This window comes from Pezoporus occidentalis, unplaced genomic scaffold (genome assembly GCF_034315485.1).
Source record: "Pezoporus occidentalis ecotype Australia unplaced genomic scaffold, CSIRO_AGI_Poc_V1 ctg213, whole genome shotgun sequence".
Lineage (NCBI taxonomy): Eukaryota > Metazoa > Chordata > Aves > Psittaciformes > Psittacidae > Pezoporus > Pezoporus occidentalis.
The window spans coordinates 450,146-476,164 of record NW_026913997.1 but is presented as its reverse complement, the minus strand read 5'-3'; the positions used below and the strand labels follow the sequence as shown (position 1 = coordinate 476,164).

At 38.2% G+C, this 26,019-nt stretch overlaps 1 protein-coding gene across 3 annotated transcripts in view; it reads left to right on the top strand.

Moving 5' to 3' along the window:
• The window catches only part of HECW2 (HECT, C2 and WW domain containing E3 ubiquitin protein ligase 2), a 176,703-nt gene that overhangs the window by 131,381 nt on the left and 19,303 nt on the right, over positions 1-26,019 (top strand). For all 3 annotated transcript variants that reach the window (XM_062619646.1, XM_062619645.1, XM_062619647.1), the window contains 12 exons: positions 270-365; positions 1,986-2,136; positions 2,504-2,607; positions 3,223-3,347; positions 4,823-5,008; positions 10,538-10,672; positions 13,392-13,494; positions 14,484-14,580; positions 16,249-16,332; positions 19,340-19,449; positions 23,253-23,373; positions 25,480-25,593. In XM_062619646.1, the coding sequence (XP_062475630.1) occupies positions 270-365; positions 1,986-2,136; positions 2,504-2,607; positions 3,223-3,347; positions 4,823-5,008; positions 10,538-10,672; positions 13,392-13,494; positions 14,484-14,580; positions 16,249-16,332; positions 19,340-19,449; positions 23,253-23,373; positions 25,480-25,593 (1,426 nt within the window). The remainder of the gene's footprint in view (positions 1-269; positions 366-1,985; positions 2,137-2,503; positions 2,608-3,222; positions 3,348-4,822; positions 5,009-10,537; positions 10,673-13,391; positions 13,495-14,483; positions 14,581-16,248; positions 16,333-19,339; positions 19,450-23,252; positions 23,374-25,479; positions 25,594-26,019) is intronic.

Below are 26,019 nucleotides of genomic sequence, written 5' to 3'. Positions count from 1 at the left end.
CTGGCTTCTGCTGGTCACGGGTGGACGTGGCACATCACAAGAGGTGAAGACTGCACTACATCCGAGAGAAATCACTTCCTAGAACTATAGACATAACTTACTTGCCTCCCAAAATATATGATTATATATATATAACATATATTATATGTTAGATATATCCTAAATACAATAGTCCTGAAAAAGCTTTAGCTTGCCTTGTTCACCTTAGAGGCAACTGTAGGGCTTCCCTACATTGACTGGGGAAATAACTGGGGGCATTTTGATTCCAGGTGCTCAAGCCAATGGCCATCAGCCCTTGAGGTCGCTGCCTTCAGTACGTCAGGATGTTAGCCGGTACCAGAGAGTGGATGAGGCTCTACCACCAAGTGAGGTTCTTCATAGTTTAATTGGGGGATAAGCTGCCTGAATCTCAATACTGAGGTCTAATTACCTTTCTTTTTTAAATGTGAGAACTGAGAATGATCAACTGAGAAGTCCTAGGTGATGATTAAGTCTGGTGTTGTTACTGTAAAAGGCATTGTGCTTAGTCTGCAAACTATCAGGATGTGTTTTCATAATTATATCTGGTGTACACAGACTTGCTAAGTGACATTTGTGGAGAAGAAGTAAGGCATGGTGCTGCCTTTTCAGTATGCAGTATACATAGGTAGGGAAGTGAGGTGATATGCTATGTGAGACACTTGAAAGATGTCAAGCACTCTGAGATCTCTGAATACTTTTTGTATGATGATGATTTACAGAGAAATATATAACGTCTTCAATCACTGCAGATTATGTGAAAGGTGCCTGTGGTTTCTGTTCATTTTTTTGAGGCAATGTAAAGACTTCTTGAATTAAAATAAATCTGGCTATTAAGCAACAGCTAGTTGAGTCTAAATTGGCAGATAAATTGTAATTTCTCTAATGCATATGAAAAATGCATTGCTGCCAGTTGCTGGACTGATGTATTTTCTTAAACTTGGGGCAGTGAAAATCTATTCAGTATTACATATTTAAAGAAAGAAGAAAGGACCAAAACAACAACAACAAAAAAAAGCTAAACAGCTAATAAGCAAGCATTACTTCAAAACAAAACAAAAGAAAAAGTTATATTCAGACCCACTTAAATCTGTGGCAAAGCTCTATTACTTTAAAGGAGTCAGGAATTCATCTATTTAGTGTAAAATGAATAGATCCTTATGTCACAGCATGGAATGGAACTGTTTGCTCTGTAATTGGAGAGTGTTAGATTACTGGAAAGAGCCTGATTGCACAACCCAGATATAACTGTGTATTGGAAAGCCAGGATGATGAGAAGATTTTGCATGCTGCTGCTTCTGTTACAATCTGTGCCTATGACAAATGAGTCCCCCATGCGGATCCTAAAGTCAATTAACTGCCACCTCAATAAAACCCAGATTATTTTTTTACAAAATTGTGCCTGAGAGACCTGTATTTCAGTTGCATTTTTATCTCTTTTCATACAGAAAAAGAGAATATTACAGGGAGTACTCAGAGATAGTGTAATAAATGAGAAATATGTAGAGATCGCTTTTATAGTACTATGGCTTATGCATGTGGGTTTCTTTGTGTTTCAGAAGCAAACTATACAATAACTAGGAAAAACTATTGCAGTCTTAATGGAAAAGGTTTGGCTGTGTGGTATTCTAACATTTCTGACATTTACTGGGATTTTACAGTCATGCATGGGCATGCACATACACATCACCCTGTTACAATCAAAGCCCAATGCAATCTTCATGTAGATCATTCATTTGCTAATGTGAATAAAATATTAAATTCTAACTGTTGCCTAGGTTCAGTTTTAATAATAGGGAAAAGGCACATCTCTTAACCTCTTAGCAAGAAAGTTCTGTCCTAGAGTCATCATGTAAAAGAGAAATAGAAAATTGAAACAATAGATTCAGTTACAGAAGTGACAGAGCTAAAAATAAATAAATAAACCCCAAGCCCTCCATAGTTCACAGTATTTTATTGCTACTTAGACTGGGAGGCTCGAATTGACAGCCATGGACGGATATTTTATGTGGACCATGTGAACAGGACAACAACATGGCAGCGACCTACAGCCCCCCCAGCCCCACAGATTCTCCAGAGGTCAAATTCCATACAGCAAATGGAACAGCTGAATCGCCGGTAAGAACTACCCTTGTTGTTTGTGAACTTTTTGCTTGCAAAACTGCACTCACCACTGTAACGCTGAGTGTGAGGGCAGGGTCACAGTCACTACCATAGCTGCCTATAGATGTTTATTCTTAAGTTGCTGTCCCTTTTAATTTGAGTGTGGGCTTCTAGGGCTTTTCTGTTCCACCTGAGTTCATAAGCTTTGTGGCTAAAAAAAAGTCTGGTAATGGTGTCAGAAGTTCAAAAGGCTGTTAATGCACAAATTAGAGCTCACTGTATGTTAATCGACATGGCAGAAAAGATGGGCAACCTCCCTTGGAAGCAGAATTGGATCATAGGTACCATGTACTATATATAAAGTCCAGCTTTCTAACCCTAGGTACCAGAGCATCAGACGAACAATGACTAATGAGAGGCCTGAAGAGCATACAAATGCCGTGGATGGAGCTGGAGAGGAAACTGACTTTCACCATTCTAATGCAGGTTAAAAAAAAAACAGATTTCTCCCCTCTTTCTCCCCCTAAAGGGAGCACTTATCTCATAGATGATTTAATGAGAGTGGCATAGGGCAAAACCTGACTTCTTCCCCTGGGTCTGGGTGAAAAGGAAACCATTTGTTTTCGTTGCTGTTTAGTTTTTGAAGATTGTGGCTCATCCTGTTGAAAAAGAATGTGATATTCACAACATTTTTCTGTTGGTACCTGACTAGGTAAAATATAGGCAGGACATTTGAAGTGAAAAAATCAAAAATTGTGTGGTCTAGGTTACAAATAATTTTGAATCTGCAACTGTATTTTGAAATGGTAAAATACAGACTAGAAGAGACTTTGGGCAGTCATTGGCTTCATCCGCATACTGAAGATACATAGGATGAGCTATATTTAAACCATTCTTGGCAAATGCCATCTCATATATTCTTATAACATGTTCTTCAGTTGATGGACATTCTGTAACTTCTTTAGACAGTCTACTCATGTTGTTTCTCTTACAACATTTTCTTAAATTTTTTCCTTTGTGATTCAGATTGATAAAGCTGTTTGCAGTGATGCTTTGGTAATGATTGTTATTGGAAGTCTTTGTCATTCCCTTTGCTGTTAGATTTTCGAAGAGAGAATGTGCTGCCTCACTCTACCTCCAGATCCAGACTTACTTTATTGCTCCAATCTCCCCCTGTGAAATTCCTTATCAGCCCAGAATTCTTTACAGTGCTGCATTCTAACCCTGTGAGTACAGCATCTACAGCTGAAATACTTGCATAAATGTGTGCTGATAAATATAGTTGTCTGTCTTGTGTTTGATGCCAAGATAATGGTAGTAAATAAGAAGGCTGGATAAACGCAAACACTCATCATCACTCCTTACAACTGGTGGGCTGTAAGAGTCATACTAGTTGACATATAGCTTTTACAATTTTTATTTTTCCCATAGTTCTTCATCTTTATTATGATACAAAACTCATTTGTTTATCAAAGCAGCAGCTTTCTTACTGTGCTTAGCAGAGGGTGAGAGACAATTCTGAGAATGAAAATGCTGCTTATTTTTTAAGATCACAGTGGTGTTTATGGAATGATTGCCTGGTTTATACAAAAATATATTAGAGGTCACACTGAAAAAAAAATGCATCTTACTATGCATTTTCCTTCATCTTTTGTCTGTTCTTCAGTGCTTCTTTTTACATAGCTGTATTTGGGGTTTTGCTTCCAATGTGTCTTTTCCTTTGTGTAACAGGATGTGTAGTGTGAAGAGAAGTAATGGAATGAAAAATTTATTGCCTGCACTTGTTAACAATTGACTGTTTTTTAAATTAGTGATCCGTGTTAGTCTGGTTTTGATATATGTGTATGCTTCTCTGTATCTGAATAATTCTGCTTAGTTTACATAGCTTTTTCTTGAATTAGGATTATCTACCTCTGTCTTTGAAACAGGACATGGGTAGATAAGACCTCTGGCCAGGGAGTAGGGGTGTAGAGGTACAGAGTTATTTAGATAGTAGCACAGTGCGGTAGGAGGGCCTATGTTTTGGCTTCTATCTATTGCTAATCCTGGAGAAAGACCTGGTTTCTGGTTGGCTGGGGTTTATTTTTTGAGGGAAGTTTGTTAACTGTTTATTTTACCCCTTTTATTTCAACTTTTCCCTATTCCTCAGTGCTCTGAGGAACTGTACATGGATATGCAATGATAAGTTATTTTTGAAAAGTCAAAATGTGGAAACAATACTTATGTAGAATCATAGAATCATAGAATAGTTAGGTTTGGAAAGGACCTTAGATGTGTGGTAAGTTCCTCAGGCTTCTGTATCTCTGTCCTGCACAAAATCTTACCAGCTTTATTGCTGTAGTCTGTGGCTGCATTTCACTCATTATTCCAGACATTAGAATAGACCTATGAAATCTCTACTTTTAAAGCCATTTTAATGTTATAGAATTTTTCACAGTGCCACGGACAAGTGTAGTGAATGGAATCTGTAATGTTTTACACTTTGTTGAAGTGAGTCAAGTATGAAACTTGTATATCTCAAGCAAAATAAGAAACATCAAACACTTATCCCAAAACCTCAGAAAAAGGACCATTTTTTTCATACCCTTGTGGCTTAGTTGGAGATAATTTTTAAGGTTTAATGGATGATTTATTTATGTATTTTGTAGTAAGAAGAAATTGTATCTTTTAAAAGCATTTCCTTTTGTTACTTACATTTCAGAGTGCCTACCGCATGTTTACAAATAACACGTGTTTGAAGCACATGATCACCAAAGTCCGGCGGGACACCCACCACTTTGAGCGCTACCAGCATAACCGTGACTTGGTGGGCTTCCTCAACATGTTTGCCAACAAACAGCTGGAGCTGCCGAGAGGTTGGGAAATGAAACATGACCATCAGGGCAAGGTAACTGTAGTGTTTGTGCAGCTCTGAGTGCTTTATCTTAGATGTTGTGATCTCAAGACTCGGGTGCTCGAGACGAGCATAAGTGCACGTAGTTTTCCAGATGTAAAAGGTGTGCATCCTTTACTCCTGCTTTTGCCAAAAGAAGATTGGAATTTCTTGTCTGTGTTGACAAAGCATTATATGAAAAGAGAGGGAGACTGAGAAGTGGGTATTAATCATTATAAGGAAAATTGCTAGAAAATCTGTAGCCTTTTTACAATTAAGTAAGTTTCTTAGATTCCCTTGGATGTTTAAAGCTTCTTTTGAAAAGAATTATCTACTCTGTAAGTGCAGGTGGTTCAGTAAAGTTCTTTAGAGTTTTCCTTGTGTACTCATAAAATAGATAGCTTAGATGTAAAGTTACTTTATTATTATCTACTAAATTTTATTTAGCTATTGTTGAACCATTTTTAGTATGTTTTTTCTTGTTTAACTGTCAAGCTTTTCCTTAGGACTTTTTTTTTTTCTTCAACCTCAAAGTCTTGAGTGGGATTCATTAGCGTGCATTATTTGCACTTTTCTTCTTTAAAAGTTAACCTTTTTCCTAGATGAGTCTTTGTTGTGGTTTAAGCCCAGCCAGTAACTCAGAACCACGTAACCACTTGCTCACTCCCCCCCTCTTCCTCCCCTCCACCCCCGGAGTGATGGGGAGGAGAATCAAAAGCACGTAACTCCCACGGGTTCAGGTAAGAACAGTCCGGTAACTAAGGTATAACACAAACCACTGCTGCTGCCACCAATAATAATAATGATAAGGGGAGAGAATACAGCCACTCACCACCCGCTGACCGATACCCAGCCCGCCCCGAGCAGTGATCTCACCCTTCTGTGTAACTGCCCCCAGTTTATATACTGGGCATGACATGCTGTGGTATGGAATACCTCTTTGGCTAGCTTGGGTCAGGTGTCCTGTCTCTGCTTCCTCCCGGCTTCCCCTCCTCCCTGGCAGAGCATGAGACTCGGAAAGTCCTTGGTCAGCATAAACATCACTGAGCAACAACTGAAAGCATTGGTGTTATCAGCGTTGTTCCCAGGCTGAAAGTCAAAACCACAGTACTGCACCAGCTACTAAGGGGAAAAAATGACTGCTACTGCTGAACCTAGGACAGCCCTCTACCCAAATTCTAAGTTAGTCCAGCGTTCATCAGTTTCTGAGATAAAATGGCTGCACTTAAGACTGGGATAGCTGTGGGCATGATCTTTCTATTGGTTATTTATTGGTTAACAGGAAAGAAATTGTATATAGTAAGTTTCATCAACAGGGACCTTGAATAGTCGCAACTTTAGAAGCAAAGAACAGACATTTTTATAGTAGTAATGGATCTTTAAACTAGTGTATCCTCACTATCTAAAATTTGATTTTCTTTGTGGAAGATAGGGTTAAAAATAGACTGTGATTAGCATGTGAGGAAGTGATAAGGCTATTAGTTCATATGAGTAGTCCTTACTATCACTATAAGCATATCAAGCTTCTCAGTTCTCACATTTATCAGTCTTGGTATTGTTAGCTGTGAGTGTCCATATAAATAATGATCTTGATGCCTGCAAAGACTGCAGGCAGATTCTAAACTGAAGGGTAGAAAAAGTGTTTGAGAGTTGTTTTCTTCTTAGGATTAAAAACTCTGGAAAGGACGGTGTTTTTTCATTAGAAACATAATTAGGAATGCACAGTTATGCTGTTCCTTGTCTCCCTTCCTCTTTTCTGTTTTAAGTCATTCTTTTTCCTATTCCACTCTTCAGGGGCCAGTTTTCTCCTGAAGAATACAGCAATTTTCAATTGACTTTAATAGGCACTCCACAGAGACAATCAGACCTCTGGATTTTGGTGTGGTATTTGGTAACAGTGATGCTACCACAACATTAATCAACAAGAGGAAGCACTGACTAAATCTCCACTGGGATTTCTTCACTTTGATTTAGGCCCAGTATTGTTGATTTTCATTATGTTGACTTGCCTTTGTTACAACTAGCACTTGCGGCATGTAGAAAAGCCTATTCAGCACTTGAGAGAGATGATGGCCAGTACATGGTCAGACCAGTGCTTAATGAGACCAAACTGAAACTGGACCTGCCTTTATTAAAGCATAAAGCTAAAGGGAAAAACATAGAAATTAGCCATGCCACAATATATAATTGTATTTTCTTTCCCTGGCTGCTCTTCCTGCTGAGATGAGGTTTTCCTTTATTTTTCAAGTATATCATAGTAAGAGGCTTGGTGCTCTTGCCCATAAGGCACATTGATCTTTCTGACCCTTATTCAGTGCTGAGTAGTAGAGTTTTTACTTCCCAGTGTCAATAGGGTCATGTTTGCTTGTCCTCTTTGCAGGCTGTCTGCCAAGGTCAGTTAGGGACTGCCTACCTCTTAACTCCCTGCAAAGCTGCACAGCAAAACCCAGTTGCCCAGTCATCTTTGACTCCTCCATGCATCCACTACAGACGATAAAACCCATTTGGCATGCAGTTCTCCCTTAAAGGTCTGGTGTAACTAGGATGTAACTTCAGGTTGGCATTATGGCTGAACCATCATCAGTCACTGGCCACAGGAAGGCAGAAGACAACTGGAAAAAGTGGTATCAGGAAGCATCACATAGGCTGGATAGGTTCCTGAGCTGAACTCAGTCCCATAAATTTGAAATTCTGCACTGCTGCATACATATGCATACACACATGTATTATACAGTTGTGCATCCTAGTGCATTTGTGTAATATGTGTAAACACATTCATATTTTAAAGCCAGATACAAACATACATACTTTTTAATTAGATCTCTGCAGGATGTGCAAATTCATAGTAAGTTATTGTAGGATTTTTTTGTTTTTTCTTTCTACAATGAAAGAATCCATTGTAATTGATTACAAATATTTTCAATAGGAAGAAAAAGTACTTTAGCAAGCTTCATAGACTTGAATTGGAAAGATAACTTGGGCAACAATCCATGTTTAATGGACTACTGTAGTTTTGGCACTACCCATCTTATGTCAGTCTCTTCAAGCATCATAGATTTATGGATTATAGCTAGACAGCAGTTATGAGAGGAATTTTTTTGAAAGGAGTCTGTGAGCCACACTGTGTTTTGAGCTGTGTGCCAATGTCCAGCCTAAAGCCTTGAAGGTCCGATGATTATCTTCACTGAAGCTTCAGAGTAGTAACTTATGCTCTATTTTAAAGTAGTTATTATTAGCTGGCCTGTAAGCATTCGTATTTAGTAAGACATGATTGTCTTTAACTTTGTGTTTAAGCCAAGCTGTTTACTTAAATGTAATGCTAAAGAACACTGCGTGCATTAACTCAAAATTGCTGCATTAACTCAAAGAACTGTGTAGCACAACTGTAGGTACTACTTTCTCCTATATTAAATTAGAATCCTTTTTTTTTTTTTCTAAGTGATTTTACAGTATAATGTTGACTTAATGAAATAAACCTTTGTTTTCATAAAAGTGCTTCATGTCTTATAAATACACATAGACCAGACTGTTAGAATGCTAGGTACAGGGACATGGAAAAAAAAAAGACTATACCAACCACTTGCTAGTAAGTGAAAGAAACCTATCCATCAGGAGCAAAATCTTCAGAAAGCCTAGGTATGTTCCAGCAGCCTCTTACAGTCATTTTCCAGGTCCCAAACTGAATTTCAGAATGGTTTTCATTCTACTTTCCCACTGGTTTTTCATGCCCTCTAATCTGTGTATTTGCACTGCGGGCAACATCCTTATTTGTCAAGGTCAACAAGTCCTGGATCAGGCTCAAACATTGCAATTAAAACTGCATTTATTGAATACAGTTTATAGTTTTTGAACTGTGGAACAGTCAGTTTCACTTGCGTGTTCATAACTATGTCAGGTGAGCCAAACCAAGTTCTTCCTTACTGTTCAGGTAATGTGGTTCCTTGCTTATAGGCTCAGGTTACAGGTACAGGCAGTCACTGTTTAGGGCTGTAGGAGGCTTGCTGCCCTCTTTAGGAGCATTTCTAAAGTTTTGCAACTTTGGTGTCTCTCCATATGCTTCTCCTTCCTTGGGGAATGGAAGTACAAACATTTTCTCCCACCACAATCCACAATGGCATTTAGTTGCTGAATAGCGTAGCACACTGGTTTGTCTACCTACCTTCATGGCAGTCAGAAGAGTTGCATTTTCTCTGGTCTGCCTGTACCAAGCAGTCTGAAACAGTGATTGCATGAATACTATAACCTGATGTCGCTGCCAAAAGAACCAGTTCTGCTTTCCTCTCATCCCTGGAGGGCTCTCTGAGGTTAGAGAAACCGTCAGAGAGAGGGACAAGAAGAGAGTAATTTTAGCCAGGGCCAGCTCACCAGCTGGGTTCAGTATGTGGCTACACAAACACTTGTGCCCGCACAAGGCAGGAAGGGCATGCTAGGGATGAAACAAGTGGTTGGGTTGGGGGAAGATGAGAATGTTTCACGTGCTGACACCACAGGACTGAATTGCTTATGAACCTGTGGTCAAAGTACCTTACCGGTAACAAAGCACAGAAGTGGCCTCTGCAGTCCCCGAGCACCTCTCTGCTGGTTGAGATTCTTTGATTCTTCAAACCAGATGTCACTTTCCTGTAACTCTGCTGCTCACGTCTAGGGTCTTTTTTTAGCTACTTCCACACATTTCCAGCATTGTGGCTGACAAAAGCGAAGTGTGTTGAAATAGAACAGTGCTGCTTTCCAGCTGCAGCACTTACACTGGGGAAAAGTTAAATTTCAGGGCTTGGAAAAAGCTTAAATTTCAGGGCTTAGAAGCATTTTTGGTTCAGATTGGATAGAATTATGTTCATTTTCCAGGATACATGCTCCTTGTAAGCTTGCTTTCAGCAAATGTCTGACCAGCCAGTAAGTGGTAGTTCTCACTGGTTGCCTGATTTAAATGGCTTTGTTGCCATCATCTTTGTGTCCCAGGCTGACCTTTTTTGTTTCCTTCTTTTTCTTTTAAAGGTTATTGAAGCTATAATAGTTGTATCAGGAGCATGGCAGGAATGCCTCTTGGCCTTTAATCATAGTTCACCACAGGATGCAATCATACAGTTGACATGTATACACCCAATTGTGTTCATAATTATATGGTAAATAGTTCACAAAAGGGAATAGTTTTGCCACTTAATGACATCTTTTTAGATGCTTATAAGGAAATGAAAGGGAGAATACACTGGGATTACTTTTATGAAACATTTAAGTTGTCTTTTCTTGACAATCATAATAGTTTCCTACTTCTGATGCTTGTCAGATGAGAATTTCAAAGGGCTTTAGAGGCATGAATTAAGTAAGACATTAAAGAATTCATCCCTTCAGTGAGATGGAAAACTGTTATCCCTCTTCTTCTGAAAGGAAATGCAAGCTTAAGTAATGTGAGGAAGATTCTTCCAAAGCCTCACGTCAGCAAATGAAACCTTGATCCTGAAGAGACATTAATCTTGGACATCCTAAAAAAACCCAAAGTATTTGCTATAATTTGCTATAAATTCTCTCTTCTTTCTTCTTCTCTAGGCTTTCTTTGTTGACCACAATTCCCGTACTACCACGTTCATCGACCCCCGGCTTCCCTTACAGAGCAGCAGGCCCACTAGTGCATTAGTCCATCGGCAGCACTTAACGAGGCAACGCAGCCACAGTGCTGGTGAGGTAAGTTGGATCTGCCCCTTCTCTTCGGGAACCACTGGGTTCTTAGGATCATCCTCTTTCATATCATTCTCCTCACAAGTCTGTGTTTGAGGAACATGATTCTTCTGTAAGCATATGGTACTCATCTGCAAAGATTTATTATTTTATTTGCTAGCTGTTGTTGCTTTGAAAGGTATGATTTCAGAGGAAAAAAATCAGACATGAGCGTTTCTCTTACTTTTAATTTGCAGTAACCCCATTTAACCACAGGAGAGCATCTGGTTGCAGATTACCAGATGCTGTCTTTCACTGTCAAAATATGTATTGTTGTCTAGCATGATGTCTGCTAACTATGTTGATATAACTTTGCAAATAAGGGGGGGCATAAAAAGGGCATGTGTGTATTTACAGACGTAACTCTATATGCAGCTTTCCAAATAAGTATAAATATATCTTAACACATATAGACTTATCCGACTATTAAATGCATTTTGCATATGTATTTAATCTCTGCTTTGGAAATAGAAATACCTGGAAAAAATGGTTTTGTTGATTTTTCACAGTGAACCACTTCCACTGGCAGTTTCTGTATGTTGTCGTAACTTCTTTTTACTTCTGAGCAAGTTTATGTACAATGACTTAGACTTTAGTTGTACTTTATTTAACTCCTGTACAGTTGGCTGTAAGTTATCTTTTCAGGGGAGGGATATTGCATGCCAGGAATTAAAGATAATGCAATTTAGAGTGGTGAGAGAAATGCTCTGTTTTATGCTACTTATAGCTCATTGTGGCAGGTGAAGTTCTGCCAGAGGACTGTTTCAGAGCAGGCATGAATCTTCTCTGCAACTTTTCTAACAGGGCTTCTGCTGAGCTGCAGCAAGTGCTATACCACTGGCTGCTTATCTTGTTACATCCTGTGTGAACATGGTTTAGTCACCCACAATACTTCAGACACACGCCAGTGTATGGTGTATTTTACAAATGGTTTTGATAGCCTTTTCCATCAATTTGGCAATGTGATGTAGTCAGTGATGTCTTGCAGCAGGCAAAGAAGCTAGAAGTGTCTTCATATAGCTGAATAGACCTTCAGTAAGGTAAAGCAAGTATTTTGGTTGTGACTGATTTATATATGTTAATATTTGTTTTCTTAACTTTAGTAAATGCACACTGAAATTACATTTCTTTAAGCAGTGTTCAGAAGTCCTGCACTTAAAATAGGGAGATTTAGGTCTGCTGAAGTGTCAATGCTGCAAAAAAAGTGTAATTATCCTATATCATATACCATATCCTATATCATCATATGTAATTGTAACTTGAATTAAATGGAAATATAATTCCAGGTAGGAATCTCAAACATAACAATTCAATAAAGTTTTCCCATTCTAGGATTAATGATGTAATGTTTATTTATATGCATATGTATGAATCTGAACACCACTTTTTCTTATGTGCTTATGACTTAAGTATTACATAGTTGCAGCTGCTCTTCCTATTTTTAAACCATTGCTACAGGAAACTATATGTTATTGCAGAAGATGAATACTTAATGGAAAAAATAACACTCTCAAAATACTTTATTTGGATTGGCCTTGCCACAAAATTTGATGTTTTGAAGCTACTGACACATTTTTTTACAGGGAGATGCTCTAAAGCAAATGTTAACCAGTGTAAGGAATGTCTTTTTAGCTAAAGCTGAACTGCAGCATGAAGCTGGAGCTAATAATAATGGCATTCCTTTTCAAGCACAATGCCTACAGGAAATAATTCTTCATTTTTCTGAGAGGGCATTATCAGAGAGCACAAAAGCCTTGGGCGATATCTCAGGACTTTTGCTTCTTCATGATTTCAGAGACTAGATTTAAAAACAACATTTATAATTATTGGATATCTTGCAGTTAGATGTTTTAGAGATCTCTGAAACTTGGAAGTGTAGTTCAAATACTAACCATTACACGTAGGCCAAGGAACTGAGAAATAAACAAAGGTCCAGCAGGATGAAAAAGAGGTTGAACAAAATGTTTTATATAACCTAAACATAAAATACTGACACTGTAGAAGTGACTGAAGCTTCAAAAACCAGAAGAATGCAGAAGTGGCCCAGACATCACGAATGCAACCAGGAACAATTTTACATTGTGGTTTTACTGTAAAAAATGTTCATGTACAACATTTGTAATCCCAGAAGGTGAACACAAAAAACTCAGAACAGTTTTACAAAATGATTGTAGGAAACATATTTTTACCAGTTTTGGACCTGTTTGCCTTGCCTGAATGTGAACTCACTTGCTTATCTTCCTGCTTCAGCCACAAGCTTGTTTCCAGTTCAGATTTAGGGAAACTCAATTAATGCACAGAGGTAATAGAAGTGATAATGAAGGGGCAGAATTTGATTTTCAGAACCTTTGATAAAGATGTCTTTGAAGTACAGAAGTCCCTCTGAAGGAATCCTAGATTGAATTTTTTAGTTGCTTTTCAGAATGGGACTATTATTTAAAAATAGCAATAAACTTTCAATTAGTTTTGATTCTTGATATTAATAGGCACGATATACTAAATAATGTTTTACTAATGAGTATCATACAACCTAGCTGATTACTGCCACAGTGGTTACTGAGAATAGTGATCCAGCAAAACATTTACATACATGCTTAGTTTTAAGCCATGTGATTTCTCACTTTTATGTATCTGAGTATGTACACTGGCATAGAGACAGTCATTGTGGTTACTTGTGCATTTTCAGGTCGGAGAGGACTCCCGTCATTCAGGACCACCAGTTTTGCCAAGACCTTCTAGCACATTTAATACAGTCAGCAGAGCTCAGTACCAGGACATGGTTCCAGTGGGTATGTCAGCATCCGACCTCTTTTCAGAGAAGTTCTCCATGACTGAGTGTGTCATGTCAGCATGCACTGCTGGGTTTTGCAATTGGTTGGGGTGGGTGGAAGTTGTTATTTGTTATGATTACTTCTGTCCCTCAGCATTTCCCAATTGTTCAGTTGCAGCCTGCAGGAATAACACTGAAAGTGTGCAGAACCAAATAACCGATGTAAAACTTCCACCTTCATAGTTCACTTTCTTAATGCGGTGACAGTTGAAGACAGTGAGCCAGGTTGTGTCCTAATTGGATTCCATGTATTCCCAGTGATTTTTTACAACTTCTAAGCATCTGTTTTGGCAGGATTCCAGAAAGCGTTAATCAGCTTGGAATTAGTCATTAGCTTAACTTCTGTTCTCAGTTACATACACACAAAGTTACTGACTTCTGTGCCACCAAGAACAGAATTTAGCTTATTGAATCAAACAGCTGTTACATTGTGCTAAACCAAGATAAATTAATCTGATTGACTATAACTGGCTCTTTGTACTGTGGCATGCTAATTTAAATCCTTCCCCTTGCCATGAACATAGTATACATGCACTGCAGGCTCAGCAATAAGTATGAGGATTTGATCCGGGTTTTTCCGATGACTCTTTAATGTTTGAGAATGGATTTCAGTGCAGTGAAAACCAAGGTCCCTGAAATTTTATTCTAACAATGAATATTCTAGTTTAGTTTAGAGCATGACTGATAAAATATTACAGAAATTGCTAGCAGAATTAGACCTGTTACAGTGTCAAGGTGTGTCACAATGAGATTTGGTTCATAGTCGGGAGGCATGTTCCCTAAATGATAGTACAACTGATAGCCTTACATGAAAAGATATTAGCACAATGCTGCTAAACTTAGAACTGGAAAGATGAAGTCTGCTGTCATTACTGATCTCAGAAGGATTGTGGTCCTGTCTGTTGGTACCTCCTTGTTTCAGCATGGTGTTTTTGTTGGTGTTTTCAGCTTACAATGACAAGATTGTTGCATTTTTGCGTCAGCCCAATATTTTTGAAATTCTGCAAGAGCGTCAACCAGATCTTACCAGGAATCATTCACTCAGGTAATGAAGTTACTAAAGCTTGCTATTCCCACTCCAGGACTAAATGTTAATTAGAATTAGTTTCTTCCTTCAAAATCGGCAGTGGAACATGACTGGTTGTAGATGTCTGGCCTATTCATAAAGCTGTGAAAGTAGTTCTTTATTGTATTTCGCTGTAACTCCCTAAAATAAGGTTGAGGGGAACAGAGGTAATGTGCCATTATATTACCAAATAAAGGTACCTACAAGAAAACATTTGGAACAACTGGCATAAGAGGTTTGCTCATGTCTTCAAAATGTGCCAAGACAGCTGGATGGCATGGCAAATGTGCCCAGTCATTTAATTATGTGAGCAGCTGGGAGCAGGAGGCAGAATGGCATTTAGTTTTGTCCTTGTCTTCTCAATGCACATTTACAGAAAGGCTGTCCTGACCTAATGACCTTGGAGGTAGTACTGCAGCAATAAGAATTTTGAGTGTTTCTTCAAAATGGTATCTGCAGGGTTTTGATTAGTCCAGTGAGATTTGATGAAGGATGATCTTTGATGTTGTTAAAACTGAGGTGATGAGGTTGTTAAAACTCCCTTGTATGCTGAGACTAGGAATGACAAAAAGTGAAATTCCGAAAGCGGCAAGAACTCTCTCAAAATGTATCCCCCCCAAACCACTGTGGTTTGTATATTTAGGTGTAAAATAACAACTTGGATATTAGTGACTATGACTCAAATAACCATATCTGCTCTTCCTTGGACACTAAATGTGAAAAATACTGGGTTGATGGTTGTGGTCTGTCATGTGCAGAGAGCTGCCAGCACAGCATTCTGTGTTCCAGAGGCCTGTCCACACTGGCTGGCATAGCAGTCGGCATTGCTTTTCATTTTTTTCCATTCTCATAGTGTTACTTATTGATTCCTTTTCTTGCCATCCTGCTAAAGTTCACAAAATTCAACAAGTTGCCCTGTTTTTCAGTTTCCCATTCTAACAAGTTTTATGTTGAGGCTTCTATGTTAAAGATTTGTTTTTAAAGCCTCTAAGTAAATCCTGGCTGACAGACCTGAAATTACATATTAGCAGAATGCATGCTCACTGCAAAATACAGAGAAAAGGAGGAAAATAAAGTTCTAGAGTTCTCAGCCTGTCAGATCAGGCATAGGAAGGGTGTGTGCTTGGGTGAGACAGAGTGGGAGAAATACTACAAGGGTTTTCCTGGAAGAGATCTTAAATGCAGTGTGGTATAAACCCTTGGCTTTTAAAATCGCAAAAATGCACTGTAATGTATGGGTTGCATTTGTACAAAGGTTCAAAACAGACAGTCCCTTTTTAATCAGTTCACTTTCAGAATAGTAATGTCCTCCTGCAGAGCTCAGCCTCCTTTGAATTCAGGGACACAGCAAGTGTGAACCTGGAAGGATTGATTTTGAATCTTGGGGTTTTTTTTACTGGTCAGCTGTCTGTACTACCTGAAACAGCCTGGGCAATGAGGAGATGAGGGCAACAAATCAGCTTTTTAGTTGTAATGTTTTGCTACACATATGGACATGGTGTGGCATGGGTGAAAAATGGTTTCTGAAAAACAGAATCATAACTCTGAGCTTCTTATGATATACCCGGTACTTTTTCTCGTTGCTGTGGTGTACACTGGTGCCTTATTTGCAAAAGATATTTTGGAAATCTTTTTTGGCTTACACAGGGAGAAGATCCAGTTCATCCGGACAGAGGGTACACCTGGGTTGGTGCGTTTATCCAGTGATGCAGACCTTGTCATGTTACTCAGGTAGGCACTGCTTCTTTCGATGCACATATGGAATATGCTGTGGCAGCTGCTGAGGAGCCTTTCAGTGAGTAGTGTGGCTGATTTTGTGATCCAATGATTTCCCCTTCAGTACTTGGACTTGCAGCTGGGAGAGCTAGAACTCAAGGGTCAGATGTCTTATTTTCATCACGTTCAGTTTCTAGATGGGAACTGGAGGTCATGATTTTTCATAGGGGTGATGGAGCGTGGCATTCTGTCTGAGGAAAGGCGAGTGCAAGAGTGTTGTGCTTGTGATTTATGTGGGTTTGCCCTGATCACCTTTTATTGTCCTGTTGCACTCAGCTCTGATGTTTAGGTGGTACAGTTTAGACCTCTTCGGAAGAATGTGTCTTCTGTTGCTTTAAGAATGTGTCTGTTTAGTTCCATGGTTTGGGAAGTCTGTGAATGTTTATACTTGAGGTGTATTTTTGCTACTTCGTGTTTTGCTGCCACTTCACTGTGTTGTCAAGCGTTTTTCTCTTTAATAAAGGAAATACTGTTACAGCTTTCAAGAAGTGCAGAATTGCTTCTCTAATATTTTTTTTTAACAATTAACTCAAAAAATCAGGCAGATTTTTTGCTAGAATTAAGCCCTTGCATAAAGTGCATCGAGAAATTCGTGAAATTGAATCTAGTGAAATAGGATTGGCATTAAGAGTAGTATTTTGAGGTCAGGTTGCATAATCATAATCCTTTCTGGTCCCTAAATCTCTGAGTTAATTACAGCTTTCAGAAAAAATAAATCTCATTCTAAAGCCATGCTGAAACTTATTTTAAAATGCAAATATTGTGTCTTAAAAACCTTAGTAAGAGTTTTGTTTTGATATTTGGAGATAACACAGGTTTTACACATTAAAATCTGGCTTTGGCTCTTTGTTTTTGAATAAAGATTGCATGAATGATTTTCTCACTGCTCTTTGACTGGGTTTTGTTCCCTCTAGTGTTCTGTTAACAGCAAACACTGAAGATCATTTTTATAGTGGAAATAAAGCAAATTCAAAATTTTTATTGCAATCTTTCTTTTGTAGAAAAGCAGTAATCAGTGTAAGTAATTTTTAAGATTAAAGTATTAGCCAGAGTGTCCCTAGAATAACTGTATCATATTCTTCAGATTTTTTTCTCTTCATCTACTTTTTTTCTCCCCAAAAAAACATAACTGAAAAGAGTTGCGTGAGGATTTCCTTCCCATTTTATTAATAACCTAACAGTATCGTTGCTCCAATGATGTACTGTTGAGAAAATGTTATCTATGTCTCCATTAGTTTCTTAAAATGTTGAATGTTAAACCTCAAAACTGGACTGAGTTATTGTGAGCTTATTGTGAGTAGATACCAGTTTAAAATCAAAGGTGGGCCTACGTGGTGTACTGAGATGATGGAATTTCTTCTCTTACCATTATTTAGTCTTGGTAGCTTTTTACTTTTAGTGGTATCTTCTAGTAGGTGTCATCATGACCCTTCTCTATGAAACCCTATAAGCTCCTGCATTCAAATTATGATGACTTGATCTTCCTGGGGCTCAGGACCCCTGGCTTCTGTGTCTGGCTTGGCTGGTTGGATGGCCTTAGGAAAGACCTGTTTCCGTGCCTCTGTTTCCTCAGTTGGTGGAGGGGGAATGATATAAATGTCCTGTAAAGCACTCTGAGATGTAGTAAATAACTGGGTAGAATCAATAATTCTGATATTTTTATTGCTTGGGAAAGCCATATATATTTTTGCATGTTATTAAATTTTAGCTAACTAAAACCAAACAAACCCCTTTTTGTTTAGGGATTGAAGAAGGTACAAGCATCGCATTTTTAAAAATGCTCTAAGAATGGCATTATATTTTATTTCAAATGTTAATGTTCATATGTTTTATTTTGAGTTTCTTCTAAACATGTTATTTGGCATACAACACAAATCATCATTTTACCTCTTAATTTCATCCCAGATTGAAATAGCGGTTTATATTTTATCACATTTTCAGCATCAAAGTGTAACTTGGAGGAAAGCCTGCATGGTCATGAATATAAAAAGGACTGCCAGAAAAATATCAATTTAAAACAAAAAAATCTAATGCAAAAATTTTTTGAGGCATTTTTTCACTGAACAAACTTAGTAAGAAACAGCCTTTATTTGAACATTGATTTCATTGGTTTAGCTCTCTAGCAATAGATTGGCTTGTGATACTTTCTGCAGCTCAACGTTTGAAAATAATTTTTATGTATCTTAACAGTTTGTTCTTATCTGTATTGTGTTTAACATATAACGTAGGCTTTGATATCAGGTTCATTCTGATATTAGATACTCTCTTTTTGGATTTTCTTGTGTCAATTTTGGAAAAAAGATTGAAATTTTAATGTATGTGCAAACTCTGTACAAAGATGCAGTGATTGCACTGCAAAAGGTTATTGTTCTTCTCTTAAAAGCCGTGTGTCAGTAATACATGAAGCACGAAATAACTCAACCTGAACATGCTAGATGTTATACCTGTTTCTGCAACAATATTAGCATTAAAAGTAAAATGAAATAACTTATGCCGACAAGCCTACTGTTCAATATGCTTAACATGTTCAGATGTGATTCTTAATCCCTGAGGTTTAGAATCTTTATCTCTGTCTTGGTCTTTGTGCAGTACTGCAGATCTGTTTTCTATGAAAGTGTGACTTAGGGCTATTGACTCCTTTGTAATGAGAACACAAGTTAAAAAAAAAGGGGGGGGGACAAAACACAAATTTTACAGGCTGATTAACTATATTTTAACCTTGAAAACAAATACCAAATTATGTTTAGCAGTGTATCCCAAAAGTAGTAATCACTGTTTTCCAGTACTTTCGAGATCTGATTGATGGAATGGGAATATTTTGTAGCACTGTAAGTTTATATAGTGGAAATAGTCAAGTGACCACCAAAGAAAGCAAGTTAGTAAGTAGAGATTTATTCCTAGAAAGTGCAAAATGCTATTCAAGAAGTAAACTCTTTATTTCTCTTTTGCTCCTTTTTACCAGCTTGTTTGAGGAGGAGATAATGTCATATGTGCCGCCACATGCCTTACTTCATCCTAGTTATTGCCAGTCTCCAAGAGGCTCGCCGGTGTCTTCGCCTCAGAACTCTCCAGGTGAGTTGTTCAAGCACTGTTTCTGTGCAAAACCATTTCTTGTACTTGCTAAGGATCTGTTCCAAGTCAGTAAAGTCAGGAGCACACTCCAGCTGCCTTCCCAGAAGTCAGAGAACAGAAGCCAATGGAGTAATTGTTTAACTATAATATTTTGTTTGCTTTCCAAATTGAAATTCACGGCAGTTTAAAGCCAAGAACCTGCTCTTGGGAAGCTATAACCTATTCCCCTTTGTGGTTCCTGACTTTTAGATGAGTAAAGTTACATAAGCTAAAGTACCTTCTGTGTGATCAGTGAGCTTGTCATGGCAGTACTTTCATTACGATGGTATCTGTAAGATAGTGCAGTAGAGATAATGCATCTATAATGCAGTTTATATTATGCTGCATGTAATGACTTTCCAAATTTCTTAAGATCTAAGTTCTGTTGTTCCAGCAAAAACAAACATTTATTTAGTCCTATGTTTGAGCAAAGTGAACAAGTGTGATTGCATTTGACTGTCAAAGTTGAATCTTTGCCTTGGGCTCAGAAGATGTTTTGCTAATAGAAAAGATTTGGTGTATTACAACTTCAGAGACTGTGATTTTGTTCTGACTTGTAAAACTTGCAAACTTGCTTTTCAATGATGTGAAACAACTTAAGTGACTGCTTGTGCCAGGATCCTGATGCCTAGAGACTTAGACGTATGGATCTAATAACTGTACATTAAAATGAAAGTGTTAATGGAGCTTTGGGACAGTAACAATTTTATGTAACACCAGATTGCTATCCCTTAACATGAGTTCAACAGATAGCAAATTGCAGCTCTCTGGAAATACACGTGTCATAATGGAATTAAATTGATATTTCACATATTAACTAATATGTGAAATAGTAGTTGAACTAATAGTTGAACTAATAGTAACTAATAACTTCCATTTGACCTCTGAAGAGCAATTAGAAGTTTATGGATGCCTTACTCTCAGTTTTATCAAGAAGATAATACATAAGTAAAAATCATTGCAGTAAATCAGAAGTGGCTTAAGGGGATTTCTACAAATTTGAGAACAAAAGTATAGATAAATAGAGAACATTTGGGATGTGAGCAACTCGAGGTAGTTCCAGACAGTAAGAAAATTTTACCAGAAAAAGTACTGTGATTTTTGTGGGCATTTCCCAGTCCACAATCATAAAAACCTTTGCAAGAAACCTGACCAAAATCATTCATAAACATATCCTGAGTGGCAGCTTTTCCTGCTGCTGGACGTAGGACCTGTGTAGAACCTATTCAGAGAAACTGTGCAAAGACCTTAATGATCTTATGACATTCTGCAAAGCCACAAAATATAATATTCACATGTATTGATATTTTTGATACATACATGGTTTAGATAAAACTGTTTTCTTTTGTTGAAAAGAAGAATGAAATCTGCATATGTGCATCTTATTTGCAACTGCAAACCTGATAGATTTGGCTTTCAGAGTTAAAATTTCTTCTTTACTAGTACATCCACAGCACACAGTAAATGATAAGCAGTGATTGGTTTAGTCCCTTTCTCCTAAAAATTGTAATCTTTATTTCATAGAAAAATATAGAGACCGTTGAATCTCCCTGTCATTCTGCAAGCATGCATGTTTGCGTTGGTGTACAAACGACTTTTTTGATGAGAAGCTGTAAATACCCCATCGTTTCTGTGAGGGCTCTGTGTCCCTTTTGTCAGCTAAACTGGCCGTGCTGCACTGCGCGAGGTTGCTTGTTAAGGATCCATTGTTCACATCAGTCACAGTCGGTTGTACTTTCTCTTTTGGGAAAGATAAATAGTCGTGAAGCTGCTCTTTATATCTGCTTTAGTATATAACCTTCTTGACAATCAAATATGATCACATCACTGGTGTTTTTTAGCTCTTCCATTAACATCTTTTGTTCCCAAGGCGGAAATAATCATTATAATTGCCCAGGAATTTCTTGGCATATGCCTCTGATTTGCAATGAGGACTTGTCATGTGCTGATAGGATAATATACTGCTGATTTCTGAACCGTGAAGTAATGTGTTACCAGATTCTCTCTCAGCAAAAACTTCCTTCAGGGGTTAAGATTAAAGTATGCTTTTTTTTTTTTGCATTTATTTGATGACTGCATTTTTGTACCTACTTTGACCCAAAGCAAAATAAACAAAGTAGTGGGAAAAGGCCAGTAATTGAAAGGCTGTTTACAGTTTCAAGTTTCTGTGGGTTTTCTAGAGAATTCAGCTGAATGTTAGAAGCCCTTGGTGCTCTCAGTAAAAGAGGATAACCAGTATAGATTAATGATCGTGATTTATTTTCTGAAGGGTTCCTGCATGTTCCCATTGGAGCTGTAAGAATTCCCTGACATTTTCTATTCCTTCATGTCATGCTAAGCCTAGAAGAAGTGGCAAGTGTCTTTCTGGTCAGACAGGTCTTTTACAGACCGGTAAATGGCATTCACTGTTAATACTGATCTCACTTGTTCTCTTACTGATCTCTGCAGAGAGATCAACTAAGCAGCCACTTCCGCAGGATGTGCTCATTGCCTTTTCCGTCAGCCCCATATGCTTTGTGGCTAAGCAAGCTCCTCTCTTTTCCCCTCCTCTCTGCCCGCAGGCTGAACAAATACATATTCTCTCTCTTTCATGATCTGAAACGTTACGTTCTCGTGCCTTCACCCATATAGCAATAAATGCTTCTCTGTTGGCTTAGCTTCATACAGGGAGCCAAAAGAAAGCTCACATAAGGAAAGACAGAAGTCTACATATAAGTGTTTCTAAACTGCTCATTTGTATTTCCAGTGCATTATGGGCCTGTTAGATGACCACCAGTTGCACATAAGTCGTTGGCAACCTATGTATAGTGTAGGGCATGAGAAATTTTAAACAACCTCTGATTTTTTTTTTGTGTCTACACAGCCTTGCAGGGGAAGAATTTAATGTTATAAGAACTTGGGGTGAGAAGATGAATGTAAAAGAACTAGGATTAGCTGCCTCTTTGGCACATAGTCTTGCAGTCATGTCAATTGATGTAATTTATCCAGGGAGGCAGTGGAAGTTCTAATGGTTGTAATATTTCGAACAAATCTGACTAAACACCTTATTTGTATATACTAGACTTGTACATGCACATGTGGGGGTATGCCAGTTCTTTGGCATACAGATCTCATGTCTCCCTGCTTTTAAGACATTAACTCTTAAAAACCAGTTCTTTTTAAAACAAATTCACTTATCGATGAACATCATGTATGTGCCTGGAGGCACATGTGAAAAGTTCCACAAACTTAAATGGCAATCTTCCCATTCTTCCAATATTTTTTTCACTTTAATTCCCCAGGGAAAAACTTCTACTAGGGAATTTCCAATAGTCTTCCTTCTTCAGCTTGATGTATTCAACAGAGCACAGCAGAGTGCAGTCTGTTTATGCTTCACTTCTGAGTTCCTGTTTTTCCTGATAATATTAAAACCAGAACAGAGCAGAACATTTATTTCATGAGCTGTTTTAAAGGTTAGAAATAAAGTGTATTTGACAAACAAAAGTTAAATCTTTCCAATCATGCTGGGTTTTTAAACCATCTTTTGCATTGACTTGGATTTGTTCTTTTGATACTTACTTTAGAAAGGTGATACTGTTGAAAGTGAGCAACTAAAAAGTCTTGGATGCAAAGCAGATTTGAAGATACACGGCCTTTTACTCTTTATAAAGGTGACCAAACCAAACACATGCCCTGCCCTTTGCTGTTGAGTCTTTTTAGAAGAGGATGGGACATCAATCAGTTCATGTCACTACAGCTCATTCTTTGCTTATTGTTTCCTGCAGGTACTCAGCGTGCCAATGCCCGAGCTCCAGCTCCTTACAAAAGAGATTTTGAAGCCAAGCTGAGGAACTTTTACAGGAAGTTGGAGACTAAAGGATATGGACAAGGCCCAGGAAAATTGAAGTATGTTGAAGAATCTCATGAAACTGGATTTGTTTCTCAGGCAGCTTGCCTTGCCTTGCCCATCTACAAGCTTCTTCCCAGTAGAAGGAATGCAGATGTTGTGGTTACCCTTGCACTTCTGGAAATACAAAGCCTGTCATAAAAGACTTAGTGCCAGCATGTGATTCATAGCAGAGGATACAGCAAGTTCTGAGCACTTCTTCTATCTTTCCTCTAACTATATTTTCATACAAACAACCTTACCGGTACAGTGCCAAAAAGCACTTTGGGAAGAGGCATGCAGAACAAGAGGCACCTGAATTCTTCCATTACAGCATGTGCTATGATACAAACAGTTGTATTTTCTCATGTCTTTTTCCAGTGATAAAACTAGATAGGCTTATCTTTTGTACATAATTGCCTGTCTTGATATCACAGTCCTCTTTAGTAAAGAGGACTCATAAAATCAAATGTTATTAAATTCTAAGGTTTACCTTAAAAAACTGCTAGTATTTTTATTTCAGCACTCTGAATGCTAGAATGCTTGGAGCAAGGTCTTCCCTCCTTCATTTATTTGGTAATCGAGTGATTTCATACATGTTAAGGATCATCAGCAAAAGATACTTTCATAGTTGTGTAAATTACCAAGTCTTGTGCCAGCTCTCAAACTCTCATAGTTTGATGCTCTCACAGTAGCCGTGAAGCATTAGAACTTTTTTAACCCTTTCTTCTGTTAGAATAGGGGGTAGGTATTTTGGGTGGTTGGATTTGGTTTGGTTTTGTTTTATTTCACCCAGCCAGTCACTTTTTGCAAGAATTGGTGCAGAGCTCAGACTTCATTTCTGTGGGCTTGTTAAAAGTCTTCCACAACGGAAGTGGGTTTAAAATGGTATGTTTAGACAGACTTAAGAGGCAGGGCTTGAACATCTTCTGCCTGTAATGTAATGAAATCACAGACACTTAGAGGTTAATCTATGAAGTTTTGCCACGAATACTTGGGCAGTTAGCTGGTAGAAGAAGATGGCATTTGCTAGCTTTAAGATCCATTACATTTCTTGCACCTTTTTGTCCTAACCTATTTGCCATCACACTGTGGATTTTTAAGAAGAACAGCTTGATTTTTGAACAGAAGTGTTCTCTGTTCCTTTCCCAGGCATACACTGATCTGCTCCTTTTTTTCAAACCAGGACCCCAGCACAACTTAGACAGTGCCTGGGTCCTACGTGTTGCCCACGTACCTTGCCAGTGCTTGGCCTCTCCAAATCCATGTCCTGTGCAGGGTAGCACAGTGCAGTCACTGACTGATCTCTGCACAAGCAGTAAGGCCTACAAGGGCTTTGCAAGAGGCTGTGCGGAGAGGTAAGCTGTCTCTCTGCAGGCAGCAGCAGCTCCCAGCTTCAGTCTGACTGACTGATAAAGTGCACACGTATGGCAGTATTTGAATGTAAAGCAAGCTGCACTTCACAAAACTAATTAAACAGTTTTTTTGGCAGAAGATAAAATGTTTAAGTAAGGAGGTTTCTTTCACCTCTTATTTTAGATCTTGATGACACTCCCTCACTTTCACAATTTTTCTTTCAAAAGGTACATTATGTTTTCACATGTGAACCTTCAGTCTGGTTTTGGACAAACAGTTGCCATTCCTCCTAGACTTTTTGTCCCATCACACACTGGGGATAATGTAGGGATGTGTGATTCTGGAGTTATCATTCAGTGACTTTCCCACAGTTCTATCTTTTTCCTTGTTAAAAGATTGCTTTTTACATAAAAGGTTAGATTCTTGCTTACAGAAAGACTGATTTAGAGACCCAGCCTTACAGAAAGGATTTTAACTTGATGAAAATGCCCACTTCAGGACCTTTCCCACTGAAACCTTTGATTTAAGGCAGAACCAGGGTATAAAAAAATAGAACAACACTTCTTTGTAGGAGAGACATTTTACTGAAATCTGAAGTAGATCCTTGAAGGACATAGACTAACAGTCAGAAGCTGCCTGATTGGTATTGAACTATCCAGCAGAAACTTGTATCTCTCTGAAGTCACCCTGTTACCTTGCAGTGTAAATAGATGTTTCCAACTGTGGTTCATTTTCATGAATTGCTATTTCGAAATTATTTTGCTCCTCAGATTAATCATTAGGAGAGATCACTTGCTAGAAGATGCCTTTAACCAGATCATGGGCTACTCAAGAAAAGACCTGCAGAGAAATAAACTCTATGTCACGTTTGTTGGGGAAGAAGGGTGAGTAGAACAGGGAAGTAAATGTGATCTGAAAACTCTGTGTGTCTTGCAGCTGCTGTTTCACCAAACATCTTGTGGTCTAAAGAGAAAAGAGGAAGGATTACATTCAGGAAATGCCACATACATAAGCCTAGAACATACAGCTGTTCAAGATGACTTTTTAGGCATTGTGAAATGTAATGTATCCTGCCTTTGCAGAAGTAATGCAAGTGTTTATGTGAATTTTCACAATAGTTGGTGTGTGTTTTAGAATGTTGCTGGGAAAGCAAATTAAAAATAAACAACTTTCTCATGTTATTAATATTTCCTTTCTGTCAGTGCTGACATTATATTTCCAGTGCTTGTTAAAAGACAGCTGCCATTTGTTGGAGTGAGAGTGCTTCAGGAGTAGGCTGGAGGCTCAATCCTTAATTCAGCTCCTGTCTG